At 39.3% G+C, this 16597-nt stretch overlaps 1 protein-coding gene across 2 annotated transcripts in view; it reads left to right on the top strand.

Annotated features, from left to right (window-relative positions):
* The window catches only part of LOC135697902 (Kv channel-interacting protein 4-like), a 108925-nt gene extending 92733 nt beyond the window's left edge, over positions 1–16192 (top strand). For both annotated transcript variants that reach the window (XM_065217759.1, XM_065217758.1), the window contains exons 4-8: positions 7248–7439; positions 14463–14536; positions 14617–14829; positions 14905–15115; positions 15177–16192. In XM_065217759.1, coding sequence (XP_065073831.1) covers positions 7248–7439; positions 14463–14536; positions 14617–14829; positions 14905–15015 — 590 coding nt within the window. In that variant the 3' untranslated portion in view covers positions 15016–15115; positions 15177–16192. The remainder of the gene's footprint in view (positions 1–7247; positions 7440–14462; positions 14537–14616; positions 14830–14904; positions 15116–15176) is intronic.
* Positions 16193–16597: the final 405 nt, after the last annotated feature.

The following is a 16597-nucleotide window of genomic DNA, read 5'->3' as shown; positions in this document are numbered from 1 at the left end:
AGTTTTGATAAAGGTGGTATTACTCATTAATGAGAAAATTATTTTAACAACAATGCGTTTCTGCTAACAGTAGCTAACAGTTACTACTTAATTGACATAATGAATTACTCATTAATTAGTGGTGCCGCTTTTATTGACAATGGGTTCACTTTTACTCATAAATGGATGTTTGATTCTTACCGTGCACATGCCAGTATACGCTAGTGTGTGTAAAATTATGTTATTAGCGTAGTGTTCGTGAGATCCTGCTTGGAGAACTCAATTCCTTTGTATGAAAACTGAGAAAAAGTAAGTCTCTAATCAATCTATACACAGCAAAAAAATTATTTTGATATCACATCAAAGAGGATGCACTTCAACCATTTCAAAAAGTTGGTGTAATATTACATGCTTAAGGACAAAATTATCATTAATACAGTGCATGAACTGACATTACGCTGCTTTTACTGCATTTGTTTATTTTGTTGGCCATTAAAATTACATGAGATTTTCGACATGATTGAAGTGCATCCTCTTGGATGTAATATTAAAAAATATTTTTTGCTGTGTTTGAAAAATTCGTGAAAACTAACTGTGAGCTTCATAAAATCTCGCGAAATTTTCCAACGCTGAACATGAAGAGGTGAGAACTAGATTTCAGTACAGAGAAACAGAACGAGAATACATCATACATTTAAGTACATCCACATGAAGATAAAGGAAAGATCTCAACCAATTTCATAATTTTGTACTCCTACATACTATCCTCCTGCACAGAAAAAGGTCTGAATTTTAACTGTCGCGTAAAATCTCCTCTCGTTTAATGTTGAGCTATAGTTTGCATAAAAATTGAATTTTCTCTTAAAGCTTGTATACAATATTGCAGATTTATACGATATTGTGCTTCACTTTACATGAAATATCGTGTAAAATTATGCCAAATCAATTGTTAATAAAGTATGCGCAATATATGGCAGAAACCTGTTGAACCAAAGTCTATTCCAAGAGATTTCCGGCCAATTTCTAAACTAGTTCAAACCCCTTCAGAACCATCTTGAAAAATTGGAACTTTTAAGTACAAAAACACCACAGAAGACATCAAACGTCTAACGCCAGAAAAAAAAGCACTAGGACAACTCTCTTGCCGAATGAACCAATAAACAAATCTGTGGTGGAACATGACCGTTCGCACTCGTTCCCAATCTTTAAAAATAGCGCACTCGACAATTTTCAACAAATTACATCAAGCGGCTCTTCGAAATGATTTCTAAGAGACAAAGTTGTAGAAAACTGATAAAATATAAAAAAAAACACGTGAATAAATAAACAGGGACGAACTCACCAAATGAACGATGGCTTGCCCGTGAAGCAAGAACTTGAAAGACTGTTGCTCTCCTAATCTTAGCATTTCACAACATTCCAACATTCCATGAGATCCTGGTTTTCGCATTCTCATGTTATTAGATGTGTCACATGATGGGTTTATTCACTTCAGGTCAGATTTAGTCCATGGCGCATACAAACCGGAACATGTTCTGGACATATTTCCGGAACCAGTTGACCGGTTCCAGACACGGGTACATGTGGGCATAAACTGGTTTATACCTGGTTGTCAAATAATTGCAACACATAAACCACCATCAAGATAGCGCTATAACATGTTATAACCAACCGGTGGAAACTAACGATTTCAAATTGGCTCACTACTTCACTAGCCTATTGGTCCCAAGTACATCTGAACGCGTACCCCATTCTAGTCGAAATTCTAGTCCTAAACTATGTTTGTTTTGATTCGCTATGAAAGTTTGACAGATAAAATGAGGGGATCGTGGATTTTCCTATGTTTCGAGGGGTACATCGATAAGCTTGGGACCGAAAAGTTGAGCACGTTTCTTCGGACCTTCTGGTCTTAGAGTTACCTCTATGTTATAACTCTGTAGTCTGAACAAAGCATAACACTACAGGCTTTTGCAGCCTTTCTTCTCGTTACTATAAACAATCCGATCTCATCGAGCTTAGTCGAATGGTATATGACACTCGGCTTCCGGTTGGTTTTCCAAGCGATGTGTATACCCTTCTTTGTAAGAATGGTAAACACAAAATACTTTACAATGGGAAATGAACCAGCCTTCGGCTGAAAAACTCTATTTTGAAACAATACAATAAAAAAAAACTCTTCACCAGGTTTACCCACAGGGCCGTTTAAATATTGCGTAACGTAATAGAGTGTGGAGAGTATGACTACGAGTCACAATATAAAGAAAAAGTGCGTGATGAGGGGAGGGGATATGTTCAAAACTCAACTTTTTCTGAGTTACGTAATTTTCGAACGAACCCTATCAGACACATCATATTACGCTCGGTGTAACTTCAATTTGGAAAAATATACATTTCACTCCTTTTTATTATTCTGCCAAACAGCGCATTAAGAAGGCCCACACGTTAAGCGTATGGCACTGCTAGAAGTGTGTTCATTTTATGCGCTGCATGAGTAACTGGCTTGTTGTAAACAATCACGATGGTCGGTTTTATTACATGTGTACTAAAATAAAAACACAAAAAAAAGTTCAGTGTTACCTTCACAAATGTGGATGATTGGTTCCACGTGAATTTAAAATAGAAGCCAGGAGATGCATGGTGGTTCCAAAATAATTAATTAGTCAAACTACTAACATCTTCACTAGACTGATCCAAAATTCCACTACAAAGAGACAGCTTATTGAAATCAATACTCTCTCGCTCTCTCTCTCTCTCTCCACAAAACTAAATAATTTTTTATTTTATTTTTACATGCTCATTTGTGTTCAAAATGGCATCAAAACAAGAAGCACTTCGTGAGTACATTGTACAGTTCTTAAAAACCTACGAAAATCGTGGGAAAAAGTTTACGGTGAATCATTTTAAATCAGAGAATGTACCAATTTCTACTGTTTACCATATTCTGGCATCCTTGACAACAGTTCGGCAGGGGGGGTTAGTGGAAAACCAGCCAAAATAATGAACTAAAAGGGACTGCGATCGCTCCACAATACGTTCAACAACAAAGATTCGATAAGTCAGCGGGACGCCGTGAAAAAGTTCAAATGCACGCAACCTTACATCTGTAAAACTTTGAAAAGGATAGGAATAGTTTTTCGAAAGAAATCAAGAGCTCCAGAATACACCGATCAATAAATTTCGAACGTAAAAACCCAATGCCGTTGGATGACAAGAAATTACTCAGGATGATGAAAGTTACATTCCTCTCTCAAAATCTCACATTCCTGGAAATGACCGATATTATTCAGATAATACATCTCCAAATGGTAAATTCAAGTTCAAACACAAGTTTTAACAGAAAGTGATGCTGTATATCGTACATCGGAGAGAGAAATTTCCAAGCGCCATGGTTCAAGCCTAGCGGTTTGGCTATCAACCAAGAAGTGTGTCGAAATCAATGTTTGAAGAAAATATTGATTTCATTTCTTCAAAATTATCACGCAGATGGAAACTTTGTGTTTTGGCCGGATAAAGCATCATCGCATTATGCTAAGAAAACACTAACATTTTGGAAAATCAAAATGTCCCGTATGTACCAAAAAATCGCAATCCAACAAACTTGCCTCAGTGTCACCCAATTGAAATTTTTTTTTTTTTTGAAATATGCTGGGGGGGACGTGCTGTCAAATCAGCCTACTGATCATTCTTGTATGAAACTGGCTCCAAACGTAAACAATCGCTGTAGGTTTCTTATGGCTTGTTTACCTTTGGAACCAGTTATGCGAGGCATGCGAGGTAGGCGACGATTGTTCGTATTTGACAGCCACCTCCCCCCCCTTGGAAATATGAGTTCGTTGGTGTACACGGTAAGAAAAAAGTACCCAAGGGCCAGTTCACTTTTACCTACTTCTGACTAGTTTGTCTCCTTTTCTCCTTCTCCATTTGGGTGGTTTTGCTCCTCCATTTTTGACAACAGTAAAGTGTGGAAACATAACGTTGAGTATAATCATATTTACCTACTTTTGGGTACAACTAACTTACTTTTGGGTATAAAGCGAGTGGAAAATTTCATACGAATTGCACACAAGTAAATGAAAACTACTTTGACCCGCTTTACCTACTTTTGGGTTCCTGCACTATAGTGCCGAGATGAGTGAAAAGAACTTACTTTTGGTTACTTTTTTCTTACCGTGTACAAAAGCAATTGGAGGGCCAAAAATGCAAAATCGATTTAAATGCTGTAAAACGCTCATGTTCTCACATAATGACACAGCTACCTCAAACAGCTGATAACGGACCTTATTCAAATGTTCATTGATTTTTGTTTGTAGAAGCGTGTCGTAGCTTCATTTGAAATAAATCAAGGTTTTGGTCATCATTTTGTCAATATACGTTTTTTCGTCAAAACAAAAGATATGAATAAAATATTATACAATATTCCTCTTAAAAATCTGATTTTCATATTAATGAAATGTTAATTATGGGCATGGGCTTTATGGACCTGCTTGGACATGTTTTGTTGCTATCGGCTTTTTACCAGTCGTGGTTAATCTAGTAGATCATTTGACTTGGACTCCAACATGTTTTGGAGAACCAAGAACATCTGATTTCATAAAAAAATAAAAAAATTAAATGTTTTAAACTTAAAAATAAAATAATTTTTTTATGATTTTTACACTTAAATGAATTTTAAATTCATAAAAATTCACTTATTTTTGTTATTGAAGTTAATAGTTTTTATTTAAAATATTTGACGAAAGTTTGTTACATCATTTAATTATTTTTGCAGTGTGGATTTTTTTTTTTTCTGAAAAGGTAATCCAGTTTCTATGAGCCATTTTTGTGCTATGATTTATTGAAACATATCTAATGCACCATTTTTAAAAACTAGATGTGAGTCAAAATGGCCAATTTCCACCACCAACTTGGTTCATTGCCTTAGCAAACAATTATACGAAATTTCAAGGAATTCTGAAAGGTAAAATCTTAAATTTGATGATATTTTCGCTATTTGGCTGCTCAACTGCTGGTTTCTTCAGCGAAAATGAGCGTTTTGAATAGTTCTAAAAGTATCCAGAACAAATCATTTACTAAAAATAAATGCATAGAAAGTCCATTGAAAAACGGGTTTTCATGAAGTTTTTATGAACAACTATAAATTGTGAATTGGTGATGAACTAGACTGATGGTGATACTAAACTAATAAAGCTTTAATAATATCAATATAAATCGTGAACCATTCGATATAGAAAATAGCTTCTTTCATCAAAGTTGCTTCCAGTAAATTGTTCTACAACTTTGTCGAATATTATGCCGGCCTATTTCGACTAACTAAAAAGTAAATATTTAGAACAATTTCACCGAAATACAGTATCTGCGCCACTGTGCGTTGACTTACGTGTATCATCAACTGCGTACGTTGTAAACAAACTTGCTAACAATTTTATTTTATAGCTTCCATCGTTCCAATTAAGATAGAGTTTGTCATGACAAATTTCAAAGTATATCTTGTTGCTTACCGTTACCGCATTATTATTTGGAGCATGAGCATGATTGATCACCCGCAACTGCTACTCCGTTATTGGCAGATCACTTGTTATTACACAGATAACCAACAGATTATGCTTGGAACTAACATATATTCTCAATGTGTAAAATCTGGTGATAATTGGAAATACCAGCACCGGCTACGTCCAAATGCAGATAAATTAGGAAATGGGGAGGAATGTGTTAACGTGATACTCTCTTTGTTGGAAGCCGAGAAATTCTGAGCACCTTCACGAGAAATCACTGGGTGATGGGTTCAAGTTAAGAAAGAAAGCAACTAACGAATCATGAAAGTGAAAGGGTCTGAGAATAAACTCATGATGTTCTGCTTAGTAAGCAAAAACCGTTGCTTCAAGACCACCAAGTACGTCATATCACATCCAGGGCTGGAAAGCGCCTCAGAGCGGTTGCAAAGCATCTTTGTGCATGCATCTCGACAAAGAGTGTGTGGTTCTTCCATTGCAATCCACATAATGAGTGGTACACTCAGTGCGGCGCAGATAACGAATAAAATATAAAAAGCAGCTAACGTTTTCTGTGAGTTCTTTGCCGTCTTTGCTTACCACGATGGCATGCATAACAGATGAAGAAGTACATAACAAAGAAACATGTGGTCTTTGTGCTCGCTTTCCCATTTACAACCCTATACTATGTTGGCACTGTTAAGTTTATTCGATTGAGCCTGTACAAATAAAGTAACTAACAAAAAAACCCTACATTATGTGGCGTTCTTTGCGTTCGTTGGAGTGATGACTACACATTCAGTTTTAGTTATTTGTGAATGTGCGTCCTTTCTTCTCTTCTCCACTGTATTGCACTTACGCAGTTTGAAAGGCTAGCAAACTGTGTGTTTGCTTGATTATTACTAAGTGGATTCAAGAAAATCAGCGCATTTCGCGTATCGAGAGATCAGATGACAGCCCTCAACACATCACACCAGAGTTTCTTAAGAGAAATGTAATAGTATTAAGAATCGTAACGTACAAAAAATATATTCCAGAATGATTTTTTTTTACAAAACCTCCACAAGATGACGGGATGAAAATCAACGATAATTATTATTGATAAATTATTTGAATCAGCTTCCAATAAACATAATACAACAACAAAATATGTACGTGTGATGAGGTGGGGTGTTTGAAAACATTTCTTCTCAAATCGGATTGTTCCCACACAACATCCTATTCCTTGATCCTACCCAGGTGCGGACTTCAATAAATAAGGGCTATTACTTCGAAGCGTTGCAATTTATGGAAACGACCTATTTTTGGGTATTTATCATACGATAAGGATCTGCTCATTTTTCTATATTTCTCCTCTATGAGTGGGACTGGGCTTACCTCACTTTGCCGCCCAAAGCCGTATTATGGAAAATAGCTGAAAACATAATCCCAAATGTGTTTTACGTTGTACCATTTCATTTTCGTCCTTCTCCCATGTTGTGGTGTAGCTGGTTTGTAAAGGAAAACACAAACTAAACTGGTCTTGGGTCCAATGGAAAAGTTCAAATACGCCCTCAGGGAACCACATAAGACATTCTAGGGTAGATGTACTAGTCATGGGTATTCGTTCCATATGCTGTAAAAGAAACACTAAATAATAGGATCATTAGTCATCTCTTGTACACCTACCCTACATTTTTTTCGTATTTTATTTCATTGCCCATTCGATTGATTTCAACATTCGTCGATACCACGGATTGTATTAATTTGGTTCCATATCATTTACGTTTACATACCTAGATTGTGAACTCGAGGAAATCGTGGCCCCACCAAAGTACCGGCCGGAATCCATTGCGGCGCTGTGTGCCGCAACACGGTTCACCGAGTCGGAAATCAAACGAATCTACCGAGGCTTCAAGGCGGAGTGTCCGGCTGGTATCATCCGGGAGGAAACGTTCAAATTTATCTATTCGCAGTTCTTCCCCCAGGGAGGTGAGTACATACTACATGGGAATTCGGTGAGCAAGAAGAATGTTTCGACTAATACTAGCGATTATATTGGTTATGGGGACATGAATATCGGTTGCTCAATCCTGACGGACAGGAAAGCAGTATTTCTTTTTTGATGTACCGTGAACGTGGGTTATTCCGCGCAGCTTGTAATTTGGGTCACTTGACAATCAATTTGATATTGTTCATGCAAATGGTTAAAACTAACGTGTAAATATGTATTATTATGTTCCCATATGTACGTTCTGTGCAACTGTCAGAAACTTACAGTTTTTTGTAGATTATAAAAAAATAGAACAAACATAAATTGAACTGAGTGTTTCTCAACACGTCGTTTCAACAGAATCTGTTAGCTAAGATCCTACCTCGTAAATAACTGTTTGGTTCACCATTTAACATGGATTTATTAGTTTTTTTCCGATAGATTCCGTTTGACCAAGGCCCAACACCGTTCGATAGGACGGAGTTCTGGGCTGTTGGGAGGGTTGTGGTCTTTGGGACCACAACCACGTTGTTCGCATCGTACCACTCGTTTGCTTTTTTTCCATAGTGGCAGCTCGCCAAATTCGGCCAGAACAGCACAGGTCTATTATATTGCTTTAGGAATGGTAGCAGCCGCTTTTCCAGGCACTCCTGGATGTAGATCTCTTGACTGATGGTTCCCGTAGTAATGAAAATGCCGCTTTTTAGACCACATGTGCATATGGCCTGCCAGACGAGATATTTTTTCGGGAACTTCGATAGGTTGATGGTTTTGAAAATTTCAGCCACCTTCCCTTTTCCTGATGCGGCATAAAACTCCTGTCCCGGAAGCTACTTGAAATCCAACTTGGCGTGTGAGAACGTCAGATTCTCTTGCTGCGCGAACAAAATTTTTCACGCTGCTCCTCATTTTGAAAACTGGAGAGCAAACGGTGAAAATTCTTCTTGTATATACACTCAACTTTCAAATGCAGCATTTCAGGTTTTTTTTTAATGCATTTTTAACAGAAATACACCAATTCGAAGTCAACCAATTTTTGCGCATTCCAGACTTTATTCAGTGTGCGCGCAGGTAACCACAGCAAAACAAAATCTTTCCTGCATCATTGATAGATTCACCTCCTCGTATTTTAGAAACAGGGGTCACGTGAAGAGGTCAAAAATCGAAGTTGACGCCATTTTGGAATCTAAGATGGCGGCCATCAGTTTTAGAAATACTGTTAAATACCCTTCAATATGGGTATTTCCGGAACGGAATGACATGGGTTTACATTGGCCATACCCGGCCATGTCTCGGGAGCCCTCCAGAAAGTGGCCAGAATTTTAAAATGACAATTGACATCGGCTTCAACCAGAGGTTGCACAGACTGAAGCATTGAAATTGCATTAATTTCCAGGTTCATATGTTATGCCTGTTTTCAATTAAACACTCCTCGAAAGCACTGTACCTATGAATTATTTGTCCAAGTGAGTACATTTAATTTTGATGACATAAGGGACGCCGGTGGTGTAGCGATAAGCGCAGGTCTGGGATCAATCCCAGCCGGCGCCGCCGGGATGTTCTGAGGCATAACATCTCTGATCACGCCTAGTAAAAGGAAGTAAATCCGTTATTCCCTGGTTCATGAGTTGATGGGACGATAGGTTCAGGTCCAGGTGTATGAGCTTCCTCCCTGGCGTCGGTAGCATTGGTGCTCAGCACGGAAAACCAGATCGACAGGTCAAAATTTGAGAGAATGCTCAAAACTTGATTTCAAATCGATTGAGCATGGTGGAGCCAAATTGCCACCCCGAGGTAAATATCCAAATAAATGTTACGTAATAATCTTGAAATTTACCTTAATTGCTTAGAAAAGAGATATAGCGTACTTAGATATAGATTCTAGAGCAAAAATCTAATTTGATATAAATTTCAACAAAGTTCTCAATTTTTCGTTGATTGCGACACACATTTATATTGTATAAGATCGTGACCCATTATAAACGTTTTTAAATATTGCTTGTAATTAATACAAAAAGTGTAGGGATCCCATAAATTTGACCTCACTTTTTAGTAAAAAAATATATATATAAATTCCGGAGATGTACCAGCCTGCGGCTGAAAATCTCATAAATAGGAAATCAATCAATCAACCCTCTATCAAGTGTTTAAAGAAAGTTCAGATTACATTTAGATCGTGAATAGGTCATTAGATCAATTTTCGGGTGGTAAAAGACTGGACCTAAATTTTGATTGAGATATCTTGGACTTGACAAAAAATGGGATTCGGTGAAAAAATCGAGAATGAACTTGGATTTTTTTTTAAAGAATCACGTAGCATAAATGATATAAAAGGTGAAGTACTATGAACCGGGGAAAATTGATCACTGTAAATGTTGAAATAAATTCCATCTAAAAGTACATTGACTTACTTTATTTTTCCTGGTCCGACGTCCGTCTGGATTACACCTGCGTCATAATGTTACGCCAACTAACTCGGTTTGTGGCTGCTTGTCTCCAATTTCTTAACCGTCCCACACTTCCCAGATCTTGCTCCATTTTGTTTAACCACCTTGCTCAATGTGCTCCTCTGCGTCTTGTACCGGCAAGATTCGAGGCAAACACCATTTTTGCGGAATTGTTGTCCGGCATTCTTACAACGTGTCTTTAGTACGGGGGTGAAGTTTACCCGACCTCAGGATCTTGTGGAGTCCGTAGTAAGGACGACTTCCGGCAATTATGCGCCTACGAATTTGTCTGCTGCAGTTGTTATCCGACGTCACCAATGATCCGAGGTACACAAATTCATCGACCACCTCTGTCGATTGTCACGCTTCTGCCTATGCGAGCCATATCGCGCTCGGTTCCTCCAGCTAACAGCTAACCTGTCTTCGACGTATTCACCTTTAATCCAACCTTCTCTGCTTCACGTTTCAGCCTGGTGTATTGATCCACCACGGCCCGAAGCGTTCTTCCGATAATGTCCGCATCGTCAGCGAAGCAGATTAACTGGCTGGACTTATTGAAGATCGTGGCCCGCATGTTAAAGCCCGCACGTTTCATAATACCTTCTAGCGCAATATTGAACAGGAGGCAGGAAAGACCGTCGCCTTGTCGAAGTCCTTTTCGAGTTTCAAACGGGTCCGATAACGCACCCGATCTCTTCACGCAGCACTGTACACCATCCATAGTAGCCCTGATCAGTCTGGTCAGCTTCCCGGGAAACCCGTTCTCGTCCATAATCTTCCATATCTCTTCACGGTCAATAGTATCATAAGCAGCCTTGAAGTCGATTAATAGGTGCCCGTCCACTAAACCAGCGGCGATAAACGGCGAAAGATGATCTGGGAAAGCACTTTGTAGGCCGCGTTGAGAATAATGATCGCTCGATAGTTTTCACATTCTAGCTCGTCGCCTTTATATATATTGGGCATATTACTCCCTCCTTCCACTCCTCCGGTAGCTGTTCTGTATCTCAGATCCTGACTTTCAGTCGGTGCAGACAAGTGGAGGACTTATCCGGGCCCATTTGATAAGTTCCGCTCCGATACCATCTTTACCAGCTGCTTTGTTGTTCTTAAGAAGAGATGAACTAGCCTTCGGCTAAAAATCTCTATAATAAAGAATTAAAAAAAAATGTACTTAGCTGTCGGATAGCATCCTTAACTTCACCTATCGTGGGAGCTGGCATGGCACAAACCCAATGGCACCTTCAGCAGCACCGTTAATGGCTGCTTGCTAAATGCTAAGTGAGGGCTGTGCACGTTGATTATGCTGACATTGAAGAAACGGCCTTTGATCCTCAACTTGCACATTTTGCTATCTATTGGTCACCATCCAATCACGCGCTTCTGCATTTCGCCCATCACGATGAAAGCTGTACGCACATCATTGACCAACTAATGAAATTAAAACCACCAAACAAGCAACATAAAGTGTAAAGCAACATCATTTTTTGAATTTATTTCATTTATTTGGTTCAAAGCAATTCTCTTGTGTATCCGATAATTGGTGGTTTGTGATGTGCAAAACGGTGAATCACACCGGGCTGTCGCTAGGAAGTATACAGTATCAGCACCAAGATCATGCGCGAAGTCAAGAAGAATCCGAAGGTAACTGTCTGCGAGATCCAGGAAACCTTTCAGTTATCAGTTTCCGGTCGAACTATTTGTCGCCGTCTCGTAGCACAGGGGTTGAATATCAAAGTTGACCGGTAGCGCCCATCTATCAGCAAGGCAAACAAAGCCAAACGGCTTATGTTTGCTAAGGAGCTGTTTAACCGAAAGCGGCGGATTCGTGTGTGGTTCAGATCGGGTGAGGAGCATCAGGAGCGCTACATCCATGACACGGTGAAGCATGGAGGAGGAAATGTGATGGTCTGAGGGTGTTTTTCGTGGAGTGGAATGGGAAGCCTCATGAAAATCGACGGGATAATGACGGCAGATTCCTACACCCAACCGGTGGATGTAAGATTCGCTTACAATTATGTGGGATTCATCATCAGAGAATGTAAGTGGAGACCGCATGAACCGAGGATGCGATATACCTAGCTGCGGTCCAATGCAAGAAAATTGGAGACCGAAAAATGTAGAGTGCATTAGTGAGGTAAATTAATTATGTCAAAAAAAATAGGAAAAAGGTTGCCGACTGGACTTGAACAACGATCGTTGCGGTTATCAGACCTGTGCTTTCTCCACTGCTCTCTCCATGCCTCTGAATAAGGATAGCCTAAAAGCAAACAAGAAGTGCTCATTTCCTCTCACACTCGACTGCGTATGCTTTTTCTGCTGGAGAGATTCGAGGCAAGTGTGTGCGTCGTTCTACCATGTTATACATAAAAATCAAGGCAAATGCTTGCTTGTGTTGGTGAAAGCACAGACAGAACACGAAATAAAAAAGGCAAAAAACCATTACATCGCCTGCAAGGTCAACTTCTAACATTCGCTGCGATGTTCATGAACAGAGGATGATAGGAAATGGAACTAACATTCATTGTAATAGATTTTTGGTTTGCGTGTATAGCTTCTAAAGTAGCCAGAAAGTTGTGATGGAACTTTATTTGAACTTTATGGAACATGAAGGTTTAGCGGCGCCGGTTGTGTAAATCTTTCATCATGTCTTCCTTGGGAAGGGAAGTAAAGCCGTCGGTCCCCGGTTCATGAGTTGATGGGTCGATAGGTAGAGTCCAGGTGTGTGGGAGCTGTCTCCCTGGCGTTAGTAGCATTGGTAATCAGTACGGAAAACAAGATCGACGGAAAACAAATCAAGGAAAAAAACCTATAATTTATTTATGGGCCCAATATTAATGACACTTAGGCCAACATTGGGACATTGACTCTTTTATACAAAAATTATCCTACATCGCTTTCCTAAATGCGGACGTAAGCCATTTTGTCGGAATTTAAATAAGCAAGAAGGGTAAAATCTCACCATATGTGGATAAATTCAAGTTTTTTTTACCCTTCTTACAAAGAAGGGTATAGATATCACTTTGAAAAACCGACTATCGATCCGAGGCCCGGAGGGCCGAGTGTCATATACCATTCGGCTCAGCTCGACGAGATCGGAACATGTCTGTGTGTGTGTGTGTGTACGTGTGTATGTGTGTATGTGTGTATGTGTGTGTGTATGTAACGAAATGAATGCGCTCACGTTTCTCAGCAACCGCTCAACCGATTTGGACAAACTCGGCGCCAAATGATAGGTCTTGGGGTCCCATTGAACGCTATTGAACGGTTTTGGAATCGGTGAACCGGTTCCGGAGATATGGTCGGAATAAGATCCGGTGAATATGGACCTTCAAGCTGGATTTAACGGAAAACGTATCAAAACCATCATATACCATTCGACTCAGCTCGACGAGATCGGAACATGTCTGTGTGTGTGTGTGTACGTGTGTATGTGTGTATGTGTGTATGTGTGTGTGTATGTAACGAAATGAATGCGTTCACGTTTCTCAGCAACCGCTCAACCGATTTGGACAAACTCGGCGCCAAATGATAGGTCTTGAGGTCCCATTGAACGCTATAGAACGGTTTTGGAATCGGTGAACCGGTTCCGGAGATATGGCCGGAATAATATCCGGTGAATATGGGCCTTCACGCTGGATTTAACGGAAAACGTATTAAAACCATCATGCGACACATCAAATTACTACAGAATTCAAAAATAAGATCAATGCAAGTCGTGTTAAGTGTTCCAGACCACATTGGACACACTTGGACATGTTCCGGGTACCCCGGGGAAGTTGCTTGAATATGAATTGAATTAAAACCCATTAAATCACATTAAAATACGATGATAAGGTGATTGGTAGCCTCACCAAATAGACTACACCCGGATATATTCCGGGTACCCCCAGGCAGTGGTGTAGCGTCACTGGATGAGACGGGGGGGGAGGCTTGGTCACTGATAATGACAATAAAATAAATAAACTTGAATAAGTAAGAAGGGTCTGATCACACCATAGGTGGATAAATTCGGGTTTTTTTATATTATATTAGCTATTTTGCAGGACTCCCATGCAGCGGCCTTTAATTAAGTGGAATTTTGTGTTCCTTTTTTCCCTACTGTGCCCCGGTGGGGCAAAAGTTCATTTTGAACACTCTTCCGAAAAAATCGTTCTAGCTACGAATGAAGTGAAAACACATCTAAGCTCTGTAGGTTAGGTTATCTTTATTAACGAGACTTACAGCCATCAAGAGATGAACTAGTTTGCGGCTAAAAATATCTAGGTATAATAAAGTTTTTAAAAAAAAGCTTACAGCCTTAGGCTGGTTCATCACTTTCCGAATATTGGGGACACCTGATGGCAACCCCCTAGGGACAGAGTTTAAAATGGCTGCGGGGAACCAGAATTGACCCCCTAGTTATAATAAGGTAGGCTAAGCTCTCTTCAATTATGTATGGAATCAGTTTGAATCTAAATGCTTGGAGTTTTGAGATATTTTACCTTTTTCAACTAAGGTCGAACTTTTACCCCACCTTACTCTAACTAAACGCATTTGCTGAGTAGTAATGTACAAATTTCATTTATTTTGCAGCTAATACAGGTTTATATGCCCATTATGTGTTCAACACCCTAGATAAGGACCATACAGGAATTCTCAGCTTTGAGGTAAATATCCTTCACATAAATAAAACACGAAAGTGTTTAACTATCTTTAATCTTTTAAATTTTAACGACTTGAATTCTAGAATTTTGTGCAAGGTCTATCGATTCTGTCCAGAGGAACGTTGGAGGAAAAACTTTGCTGGACTTTTTCACTGTATGATATCAATCACGACGGGAAGATCACCCGAGAGGAAATGACTGACATTGTGACTGCCATCTATGATTTGATGGGCGAACGGGAGGATGGTGGAACCGATGAGGTGCAAATTAAGAATAAGGTTGAAAACATCTTCCAGGTAATAAGAAGTTTTGATCGAATCTGATGATTCAGTTAATCGAGGTTTGTTATGTATTTTATTTTCTCTCACTAGAAAATGGACTCGAACCGAGATGGAGTGATAACGATAGAGGAATTTCTAGACTGTTGCCGGAAGGACAAGCTCATCTCGGATTCGATGAGTGTGTTCGACTCGACCATATGACCTTTGGAGAAACTACACTCGCTTCCGGCGTATGTTGTAGACCAAAATTGTAATGCAGATACCACCGAGAGTATAAACGGCTACAGTCAGCAGACTGATTGTAAGAATTTGTTGAGGATTAGCTTCAAAAGGATAGAGATTTATCTTCTGTTTTATTGTAGTCTATAAGTCGGAGACATCCAACGGACCAAGGACAGAGGAAACCCAAAAGACTGCCACCGTTCCCAGATCACAATCGTTTGGTAGCAACCAGCTAAGCAAGTCCGCCCGTGCAAGCAACAACCGTAAGCAATCGATCTTGATGAATGGAAAAGCGAAGCAGAAGTCCAGCAGCATCCGCTATCATCATCACCACCAGCTCAAACATTATCACATTCCTTTCGATACGTATCAACAGCAATCGACTCGTCCCACGCACTGTCCAATAAGAAAAACCTACCCGTCCGGGTACTCAGAGTACCCACAGCAAATAACCGGAGGGATTGCCACCATCACTCCACTCGCTACAGGCCAATATCAACCGGTGGAGCTTAGCTGCCACCAACAACCAGAACTTCCAACTCTAGTCAAGGTAAAAGCATGGTACACGGTCTCCAAGCAAGGCATGACGTATTAAGAGGAAGAATATCAATTTCTTTGGAACGACTAGATCTTTTTGCAACACTAGCTTTAAAATGAACGTAACAATTGAAACTTTTCGAAAATGTTGAACATTGGAGTAGTTTATACTATTAGATGGATCTGTATCTTCAATTCAATTACTTAGAAACTTTATAGAAAGTTATACACGTTATACGTGAATGTTTGACTAGTATAAATTGTTGTCACATTTGATAATTTATTAGGAAATAATGCAAAACGAACAAATTTCTCATTCACATTTCAAAGCTTACGTATTACGTATGTGTTTGTTTGATTTCACGTTAATGTTGAGAGCTTTTATTTAATTATGTAACATAGAAAATTTTAATCTTCTAGAAATTGATTATCTAGTTTCTAAATGATTGAATTCAACATCTTTTATTAATATTAAGTAGGGCGAACAAAAAAAATATAATAGAAAAGAATTCTGATTACGGTTAGAGTTTCTATAGCTATGATGGTGGTTGACACCCTTTTGGATATCTCTGAAGTTCAATGGCAGAAAGGTATACATCAGTTTCGAATGTTAATCACGTCGGTTTCATTTTTCGAGAAGAAATAACTTTCGTCGAATTGACCGACCTAGAACTTCAATTTATTCGATTCGGTCGCAAACGATTGGTGACCGAACGTGTTATAAATCGAAAATCTGGAGTTGTCATGCGCGAATCGCCGAATCGCCGAATCGCCGATTTTCCTTTGGATTCCCCACCATTTTTATTTTACGACATTCTTCTACCAATCATCTCTAAAGTGGACCAAACAGTTTTGGTACACTGAGGAAAATAGACTTAAGAATTTCATAAGGCTCGACTTATTAACGACCGATATGAATTTCATAAGCGTGACGCGTGACTTATGAAAGATTTTTGTCTAACATAAGGTAGCTCTTATACGCCTTTAGCCTTTCCTTTTATCCCAGCGTTGACAGACAAGTGGC

The sequence above is a fragment of the Ochlerotatus camptorhynchus genome, unplaced genomic scaffold (assembly GCF_037179485.1).
Source record: "Ochlerotatus camptorhynchus isolate MF236.1 unplaced genomic scaffold, CSIRO-AGI_Acam_v1.1 ptg000079l, whole genome shotgun sequence".
Taxonomy (NCBI): Eukaryota; Metazoa; Arthropoda; class Insecta; order Diptera; family Culicidae; genus Ochlerotatus; species Ochlerotatus camptorhynchus.
Note: the sequence above shows the minus strand (reverse complement) of the source record. Positions and strands in the feature narration are given on the sequence as shown.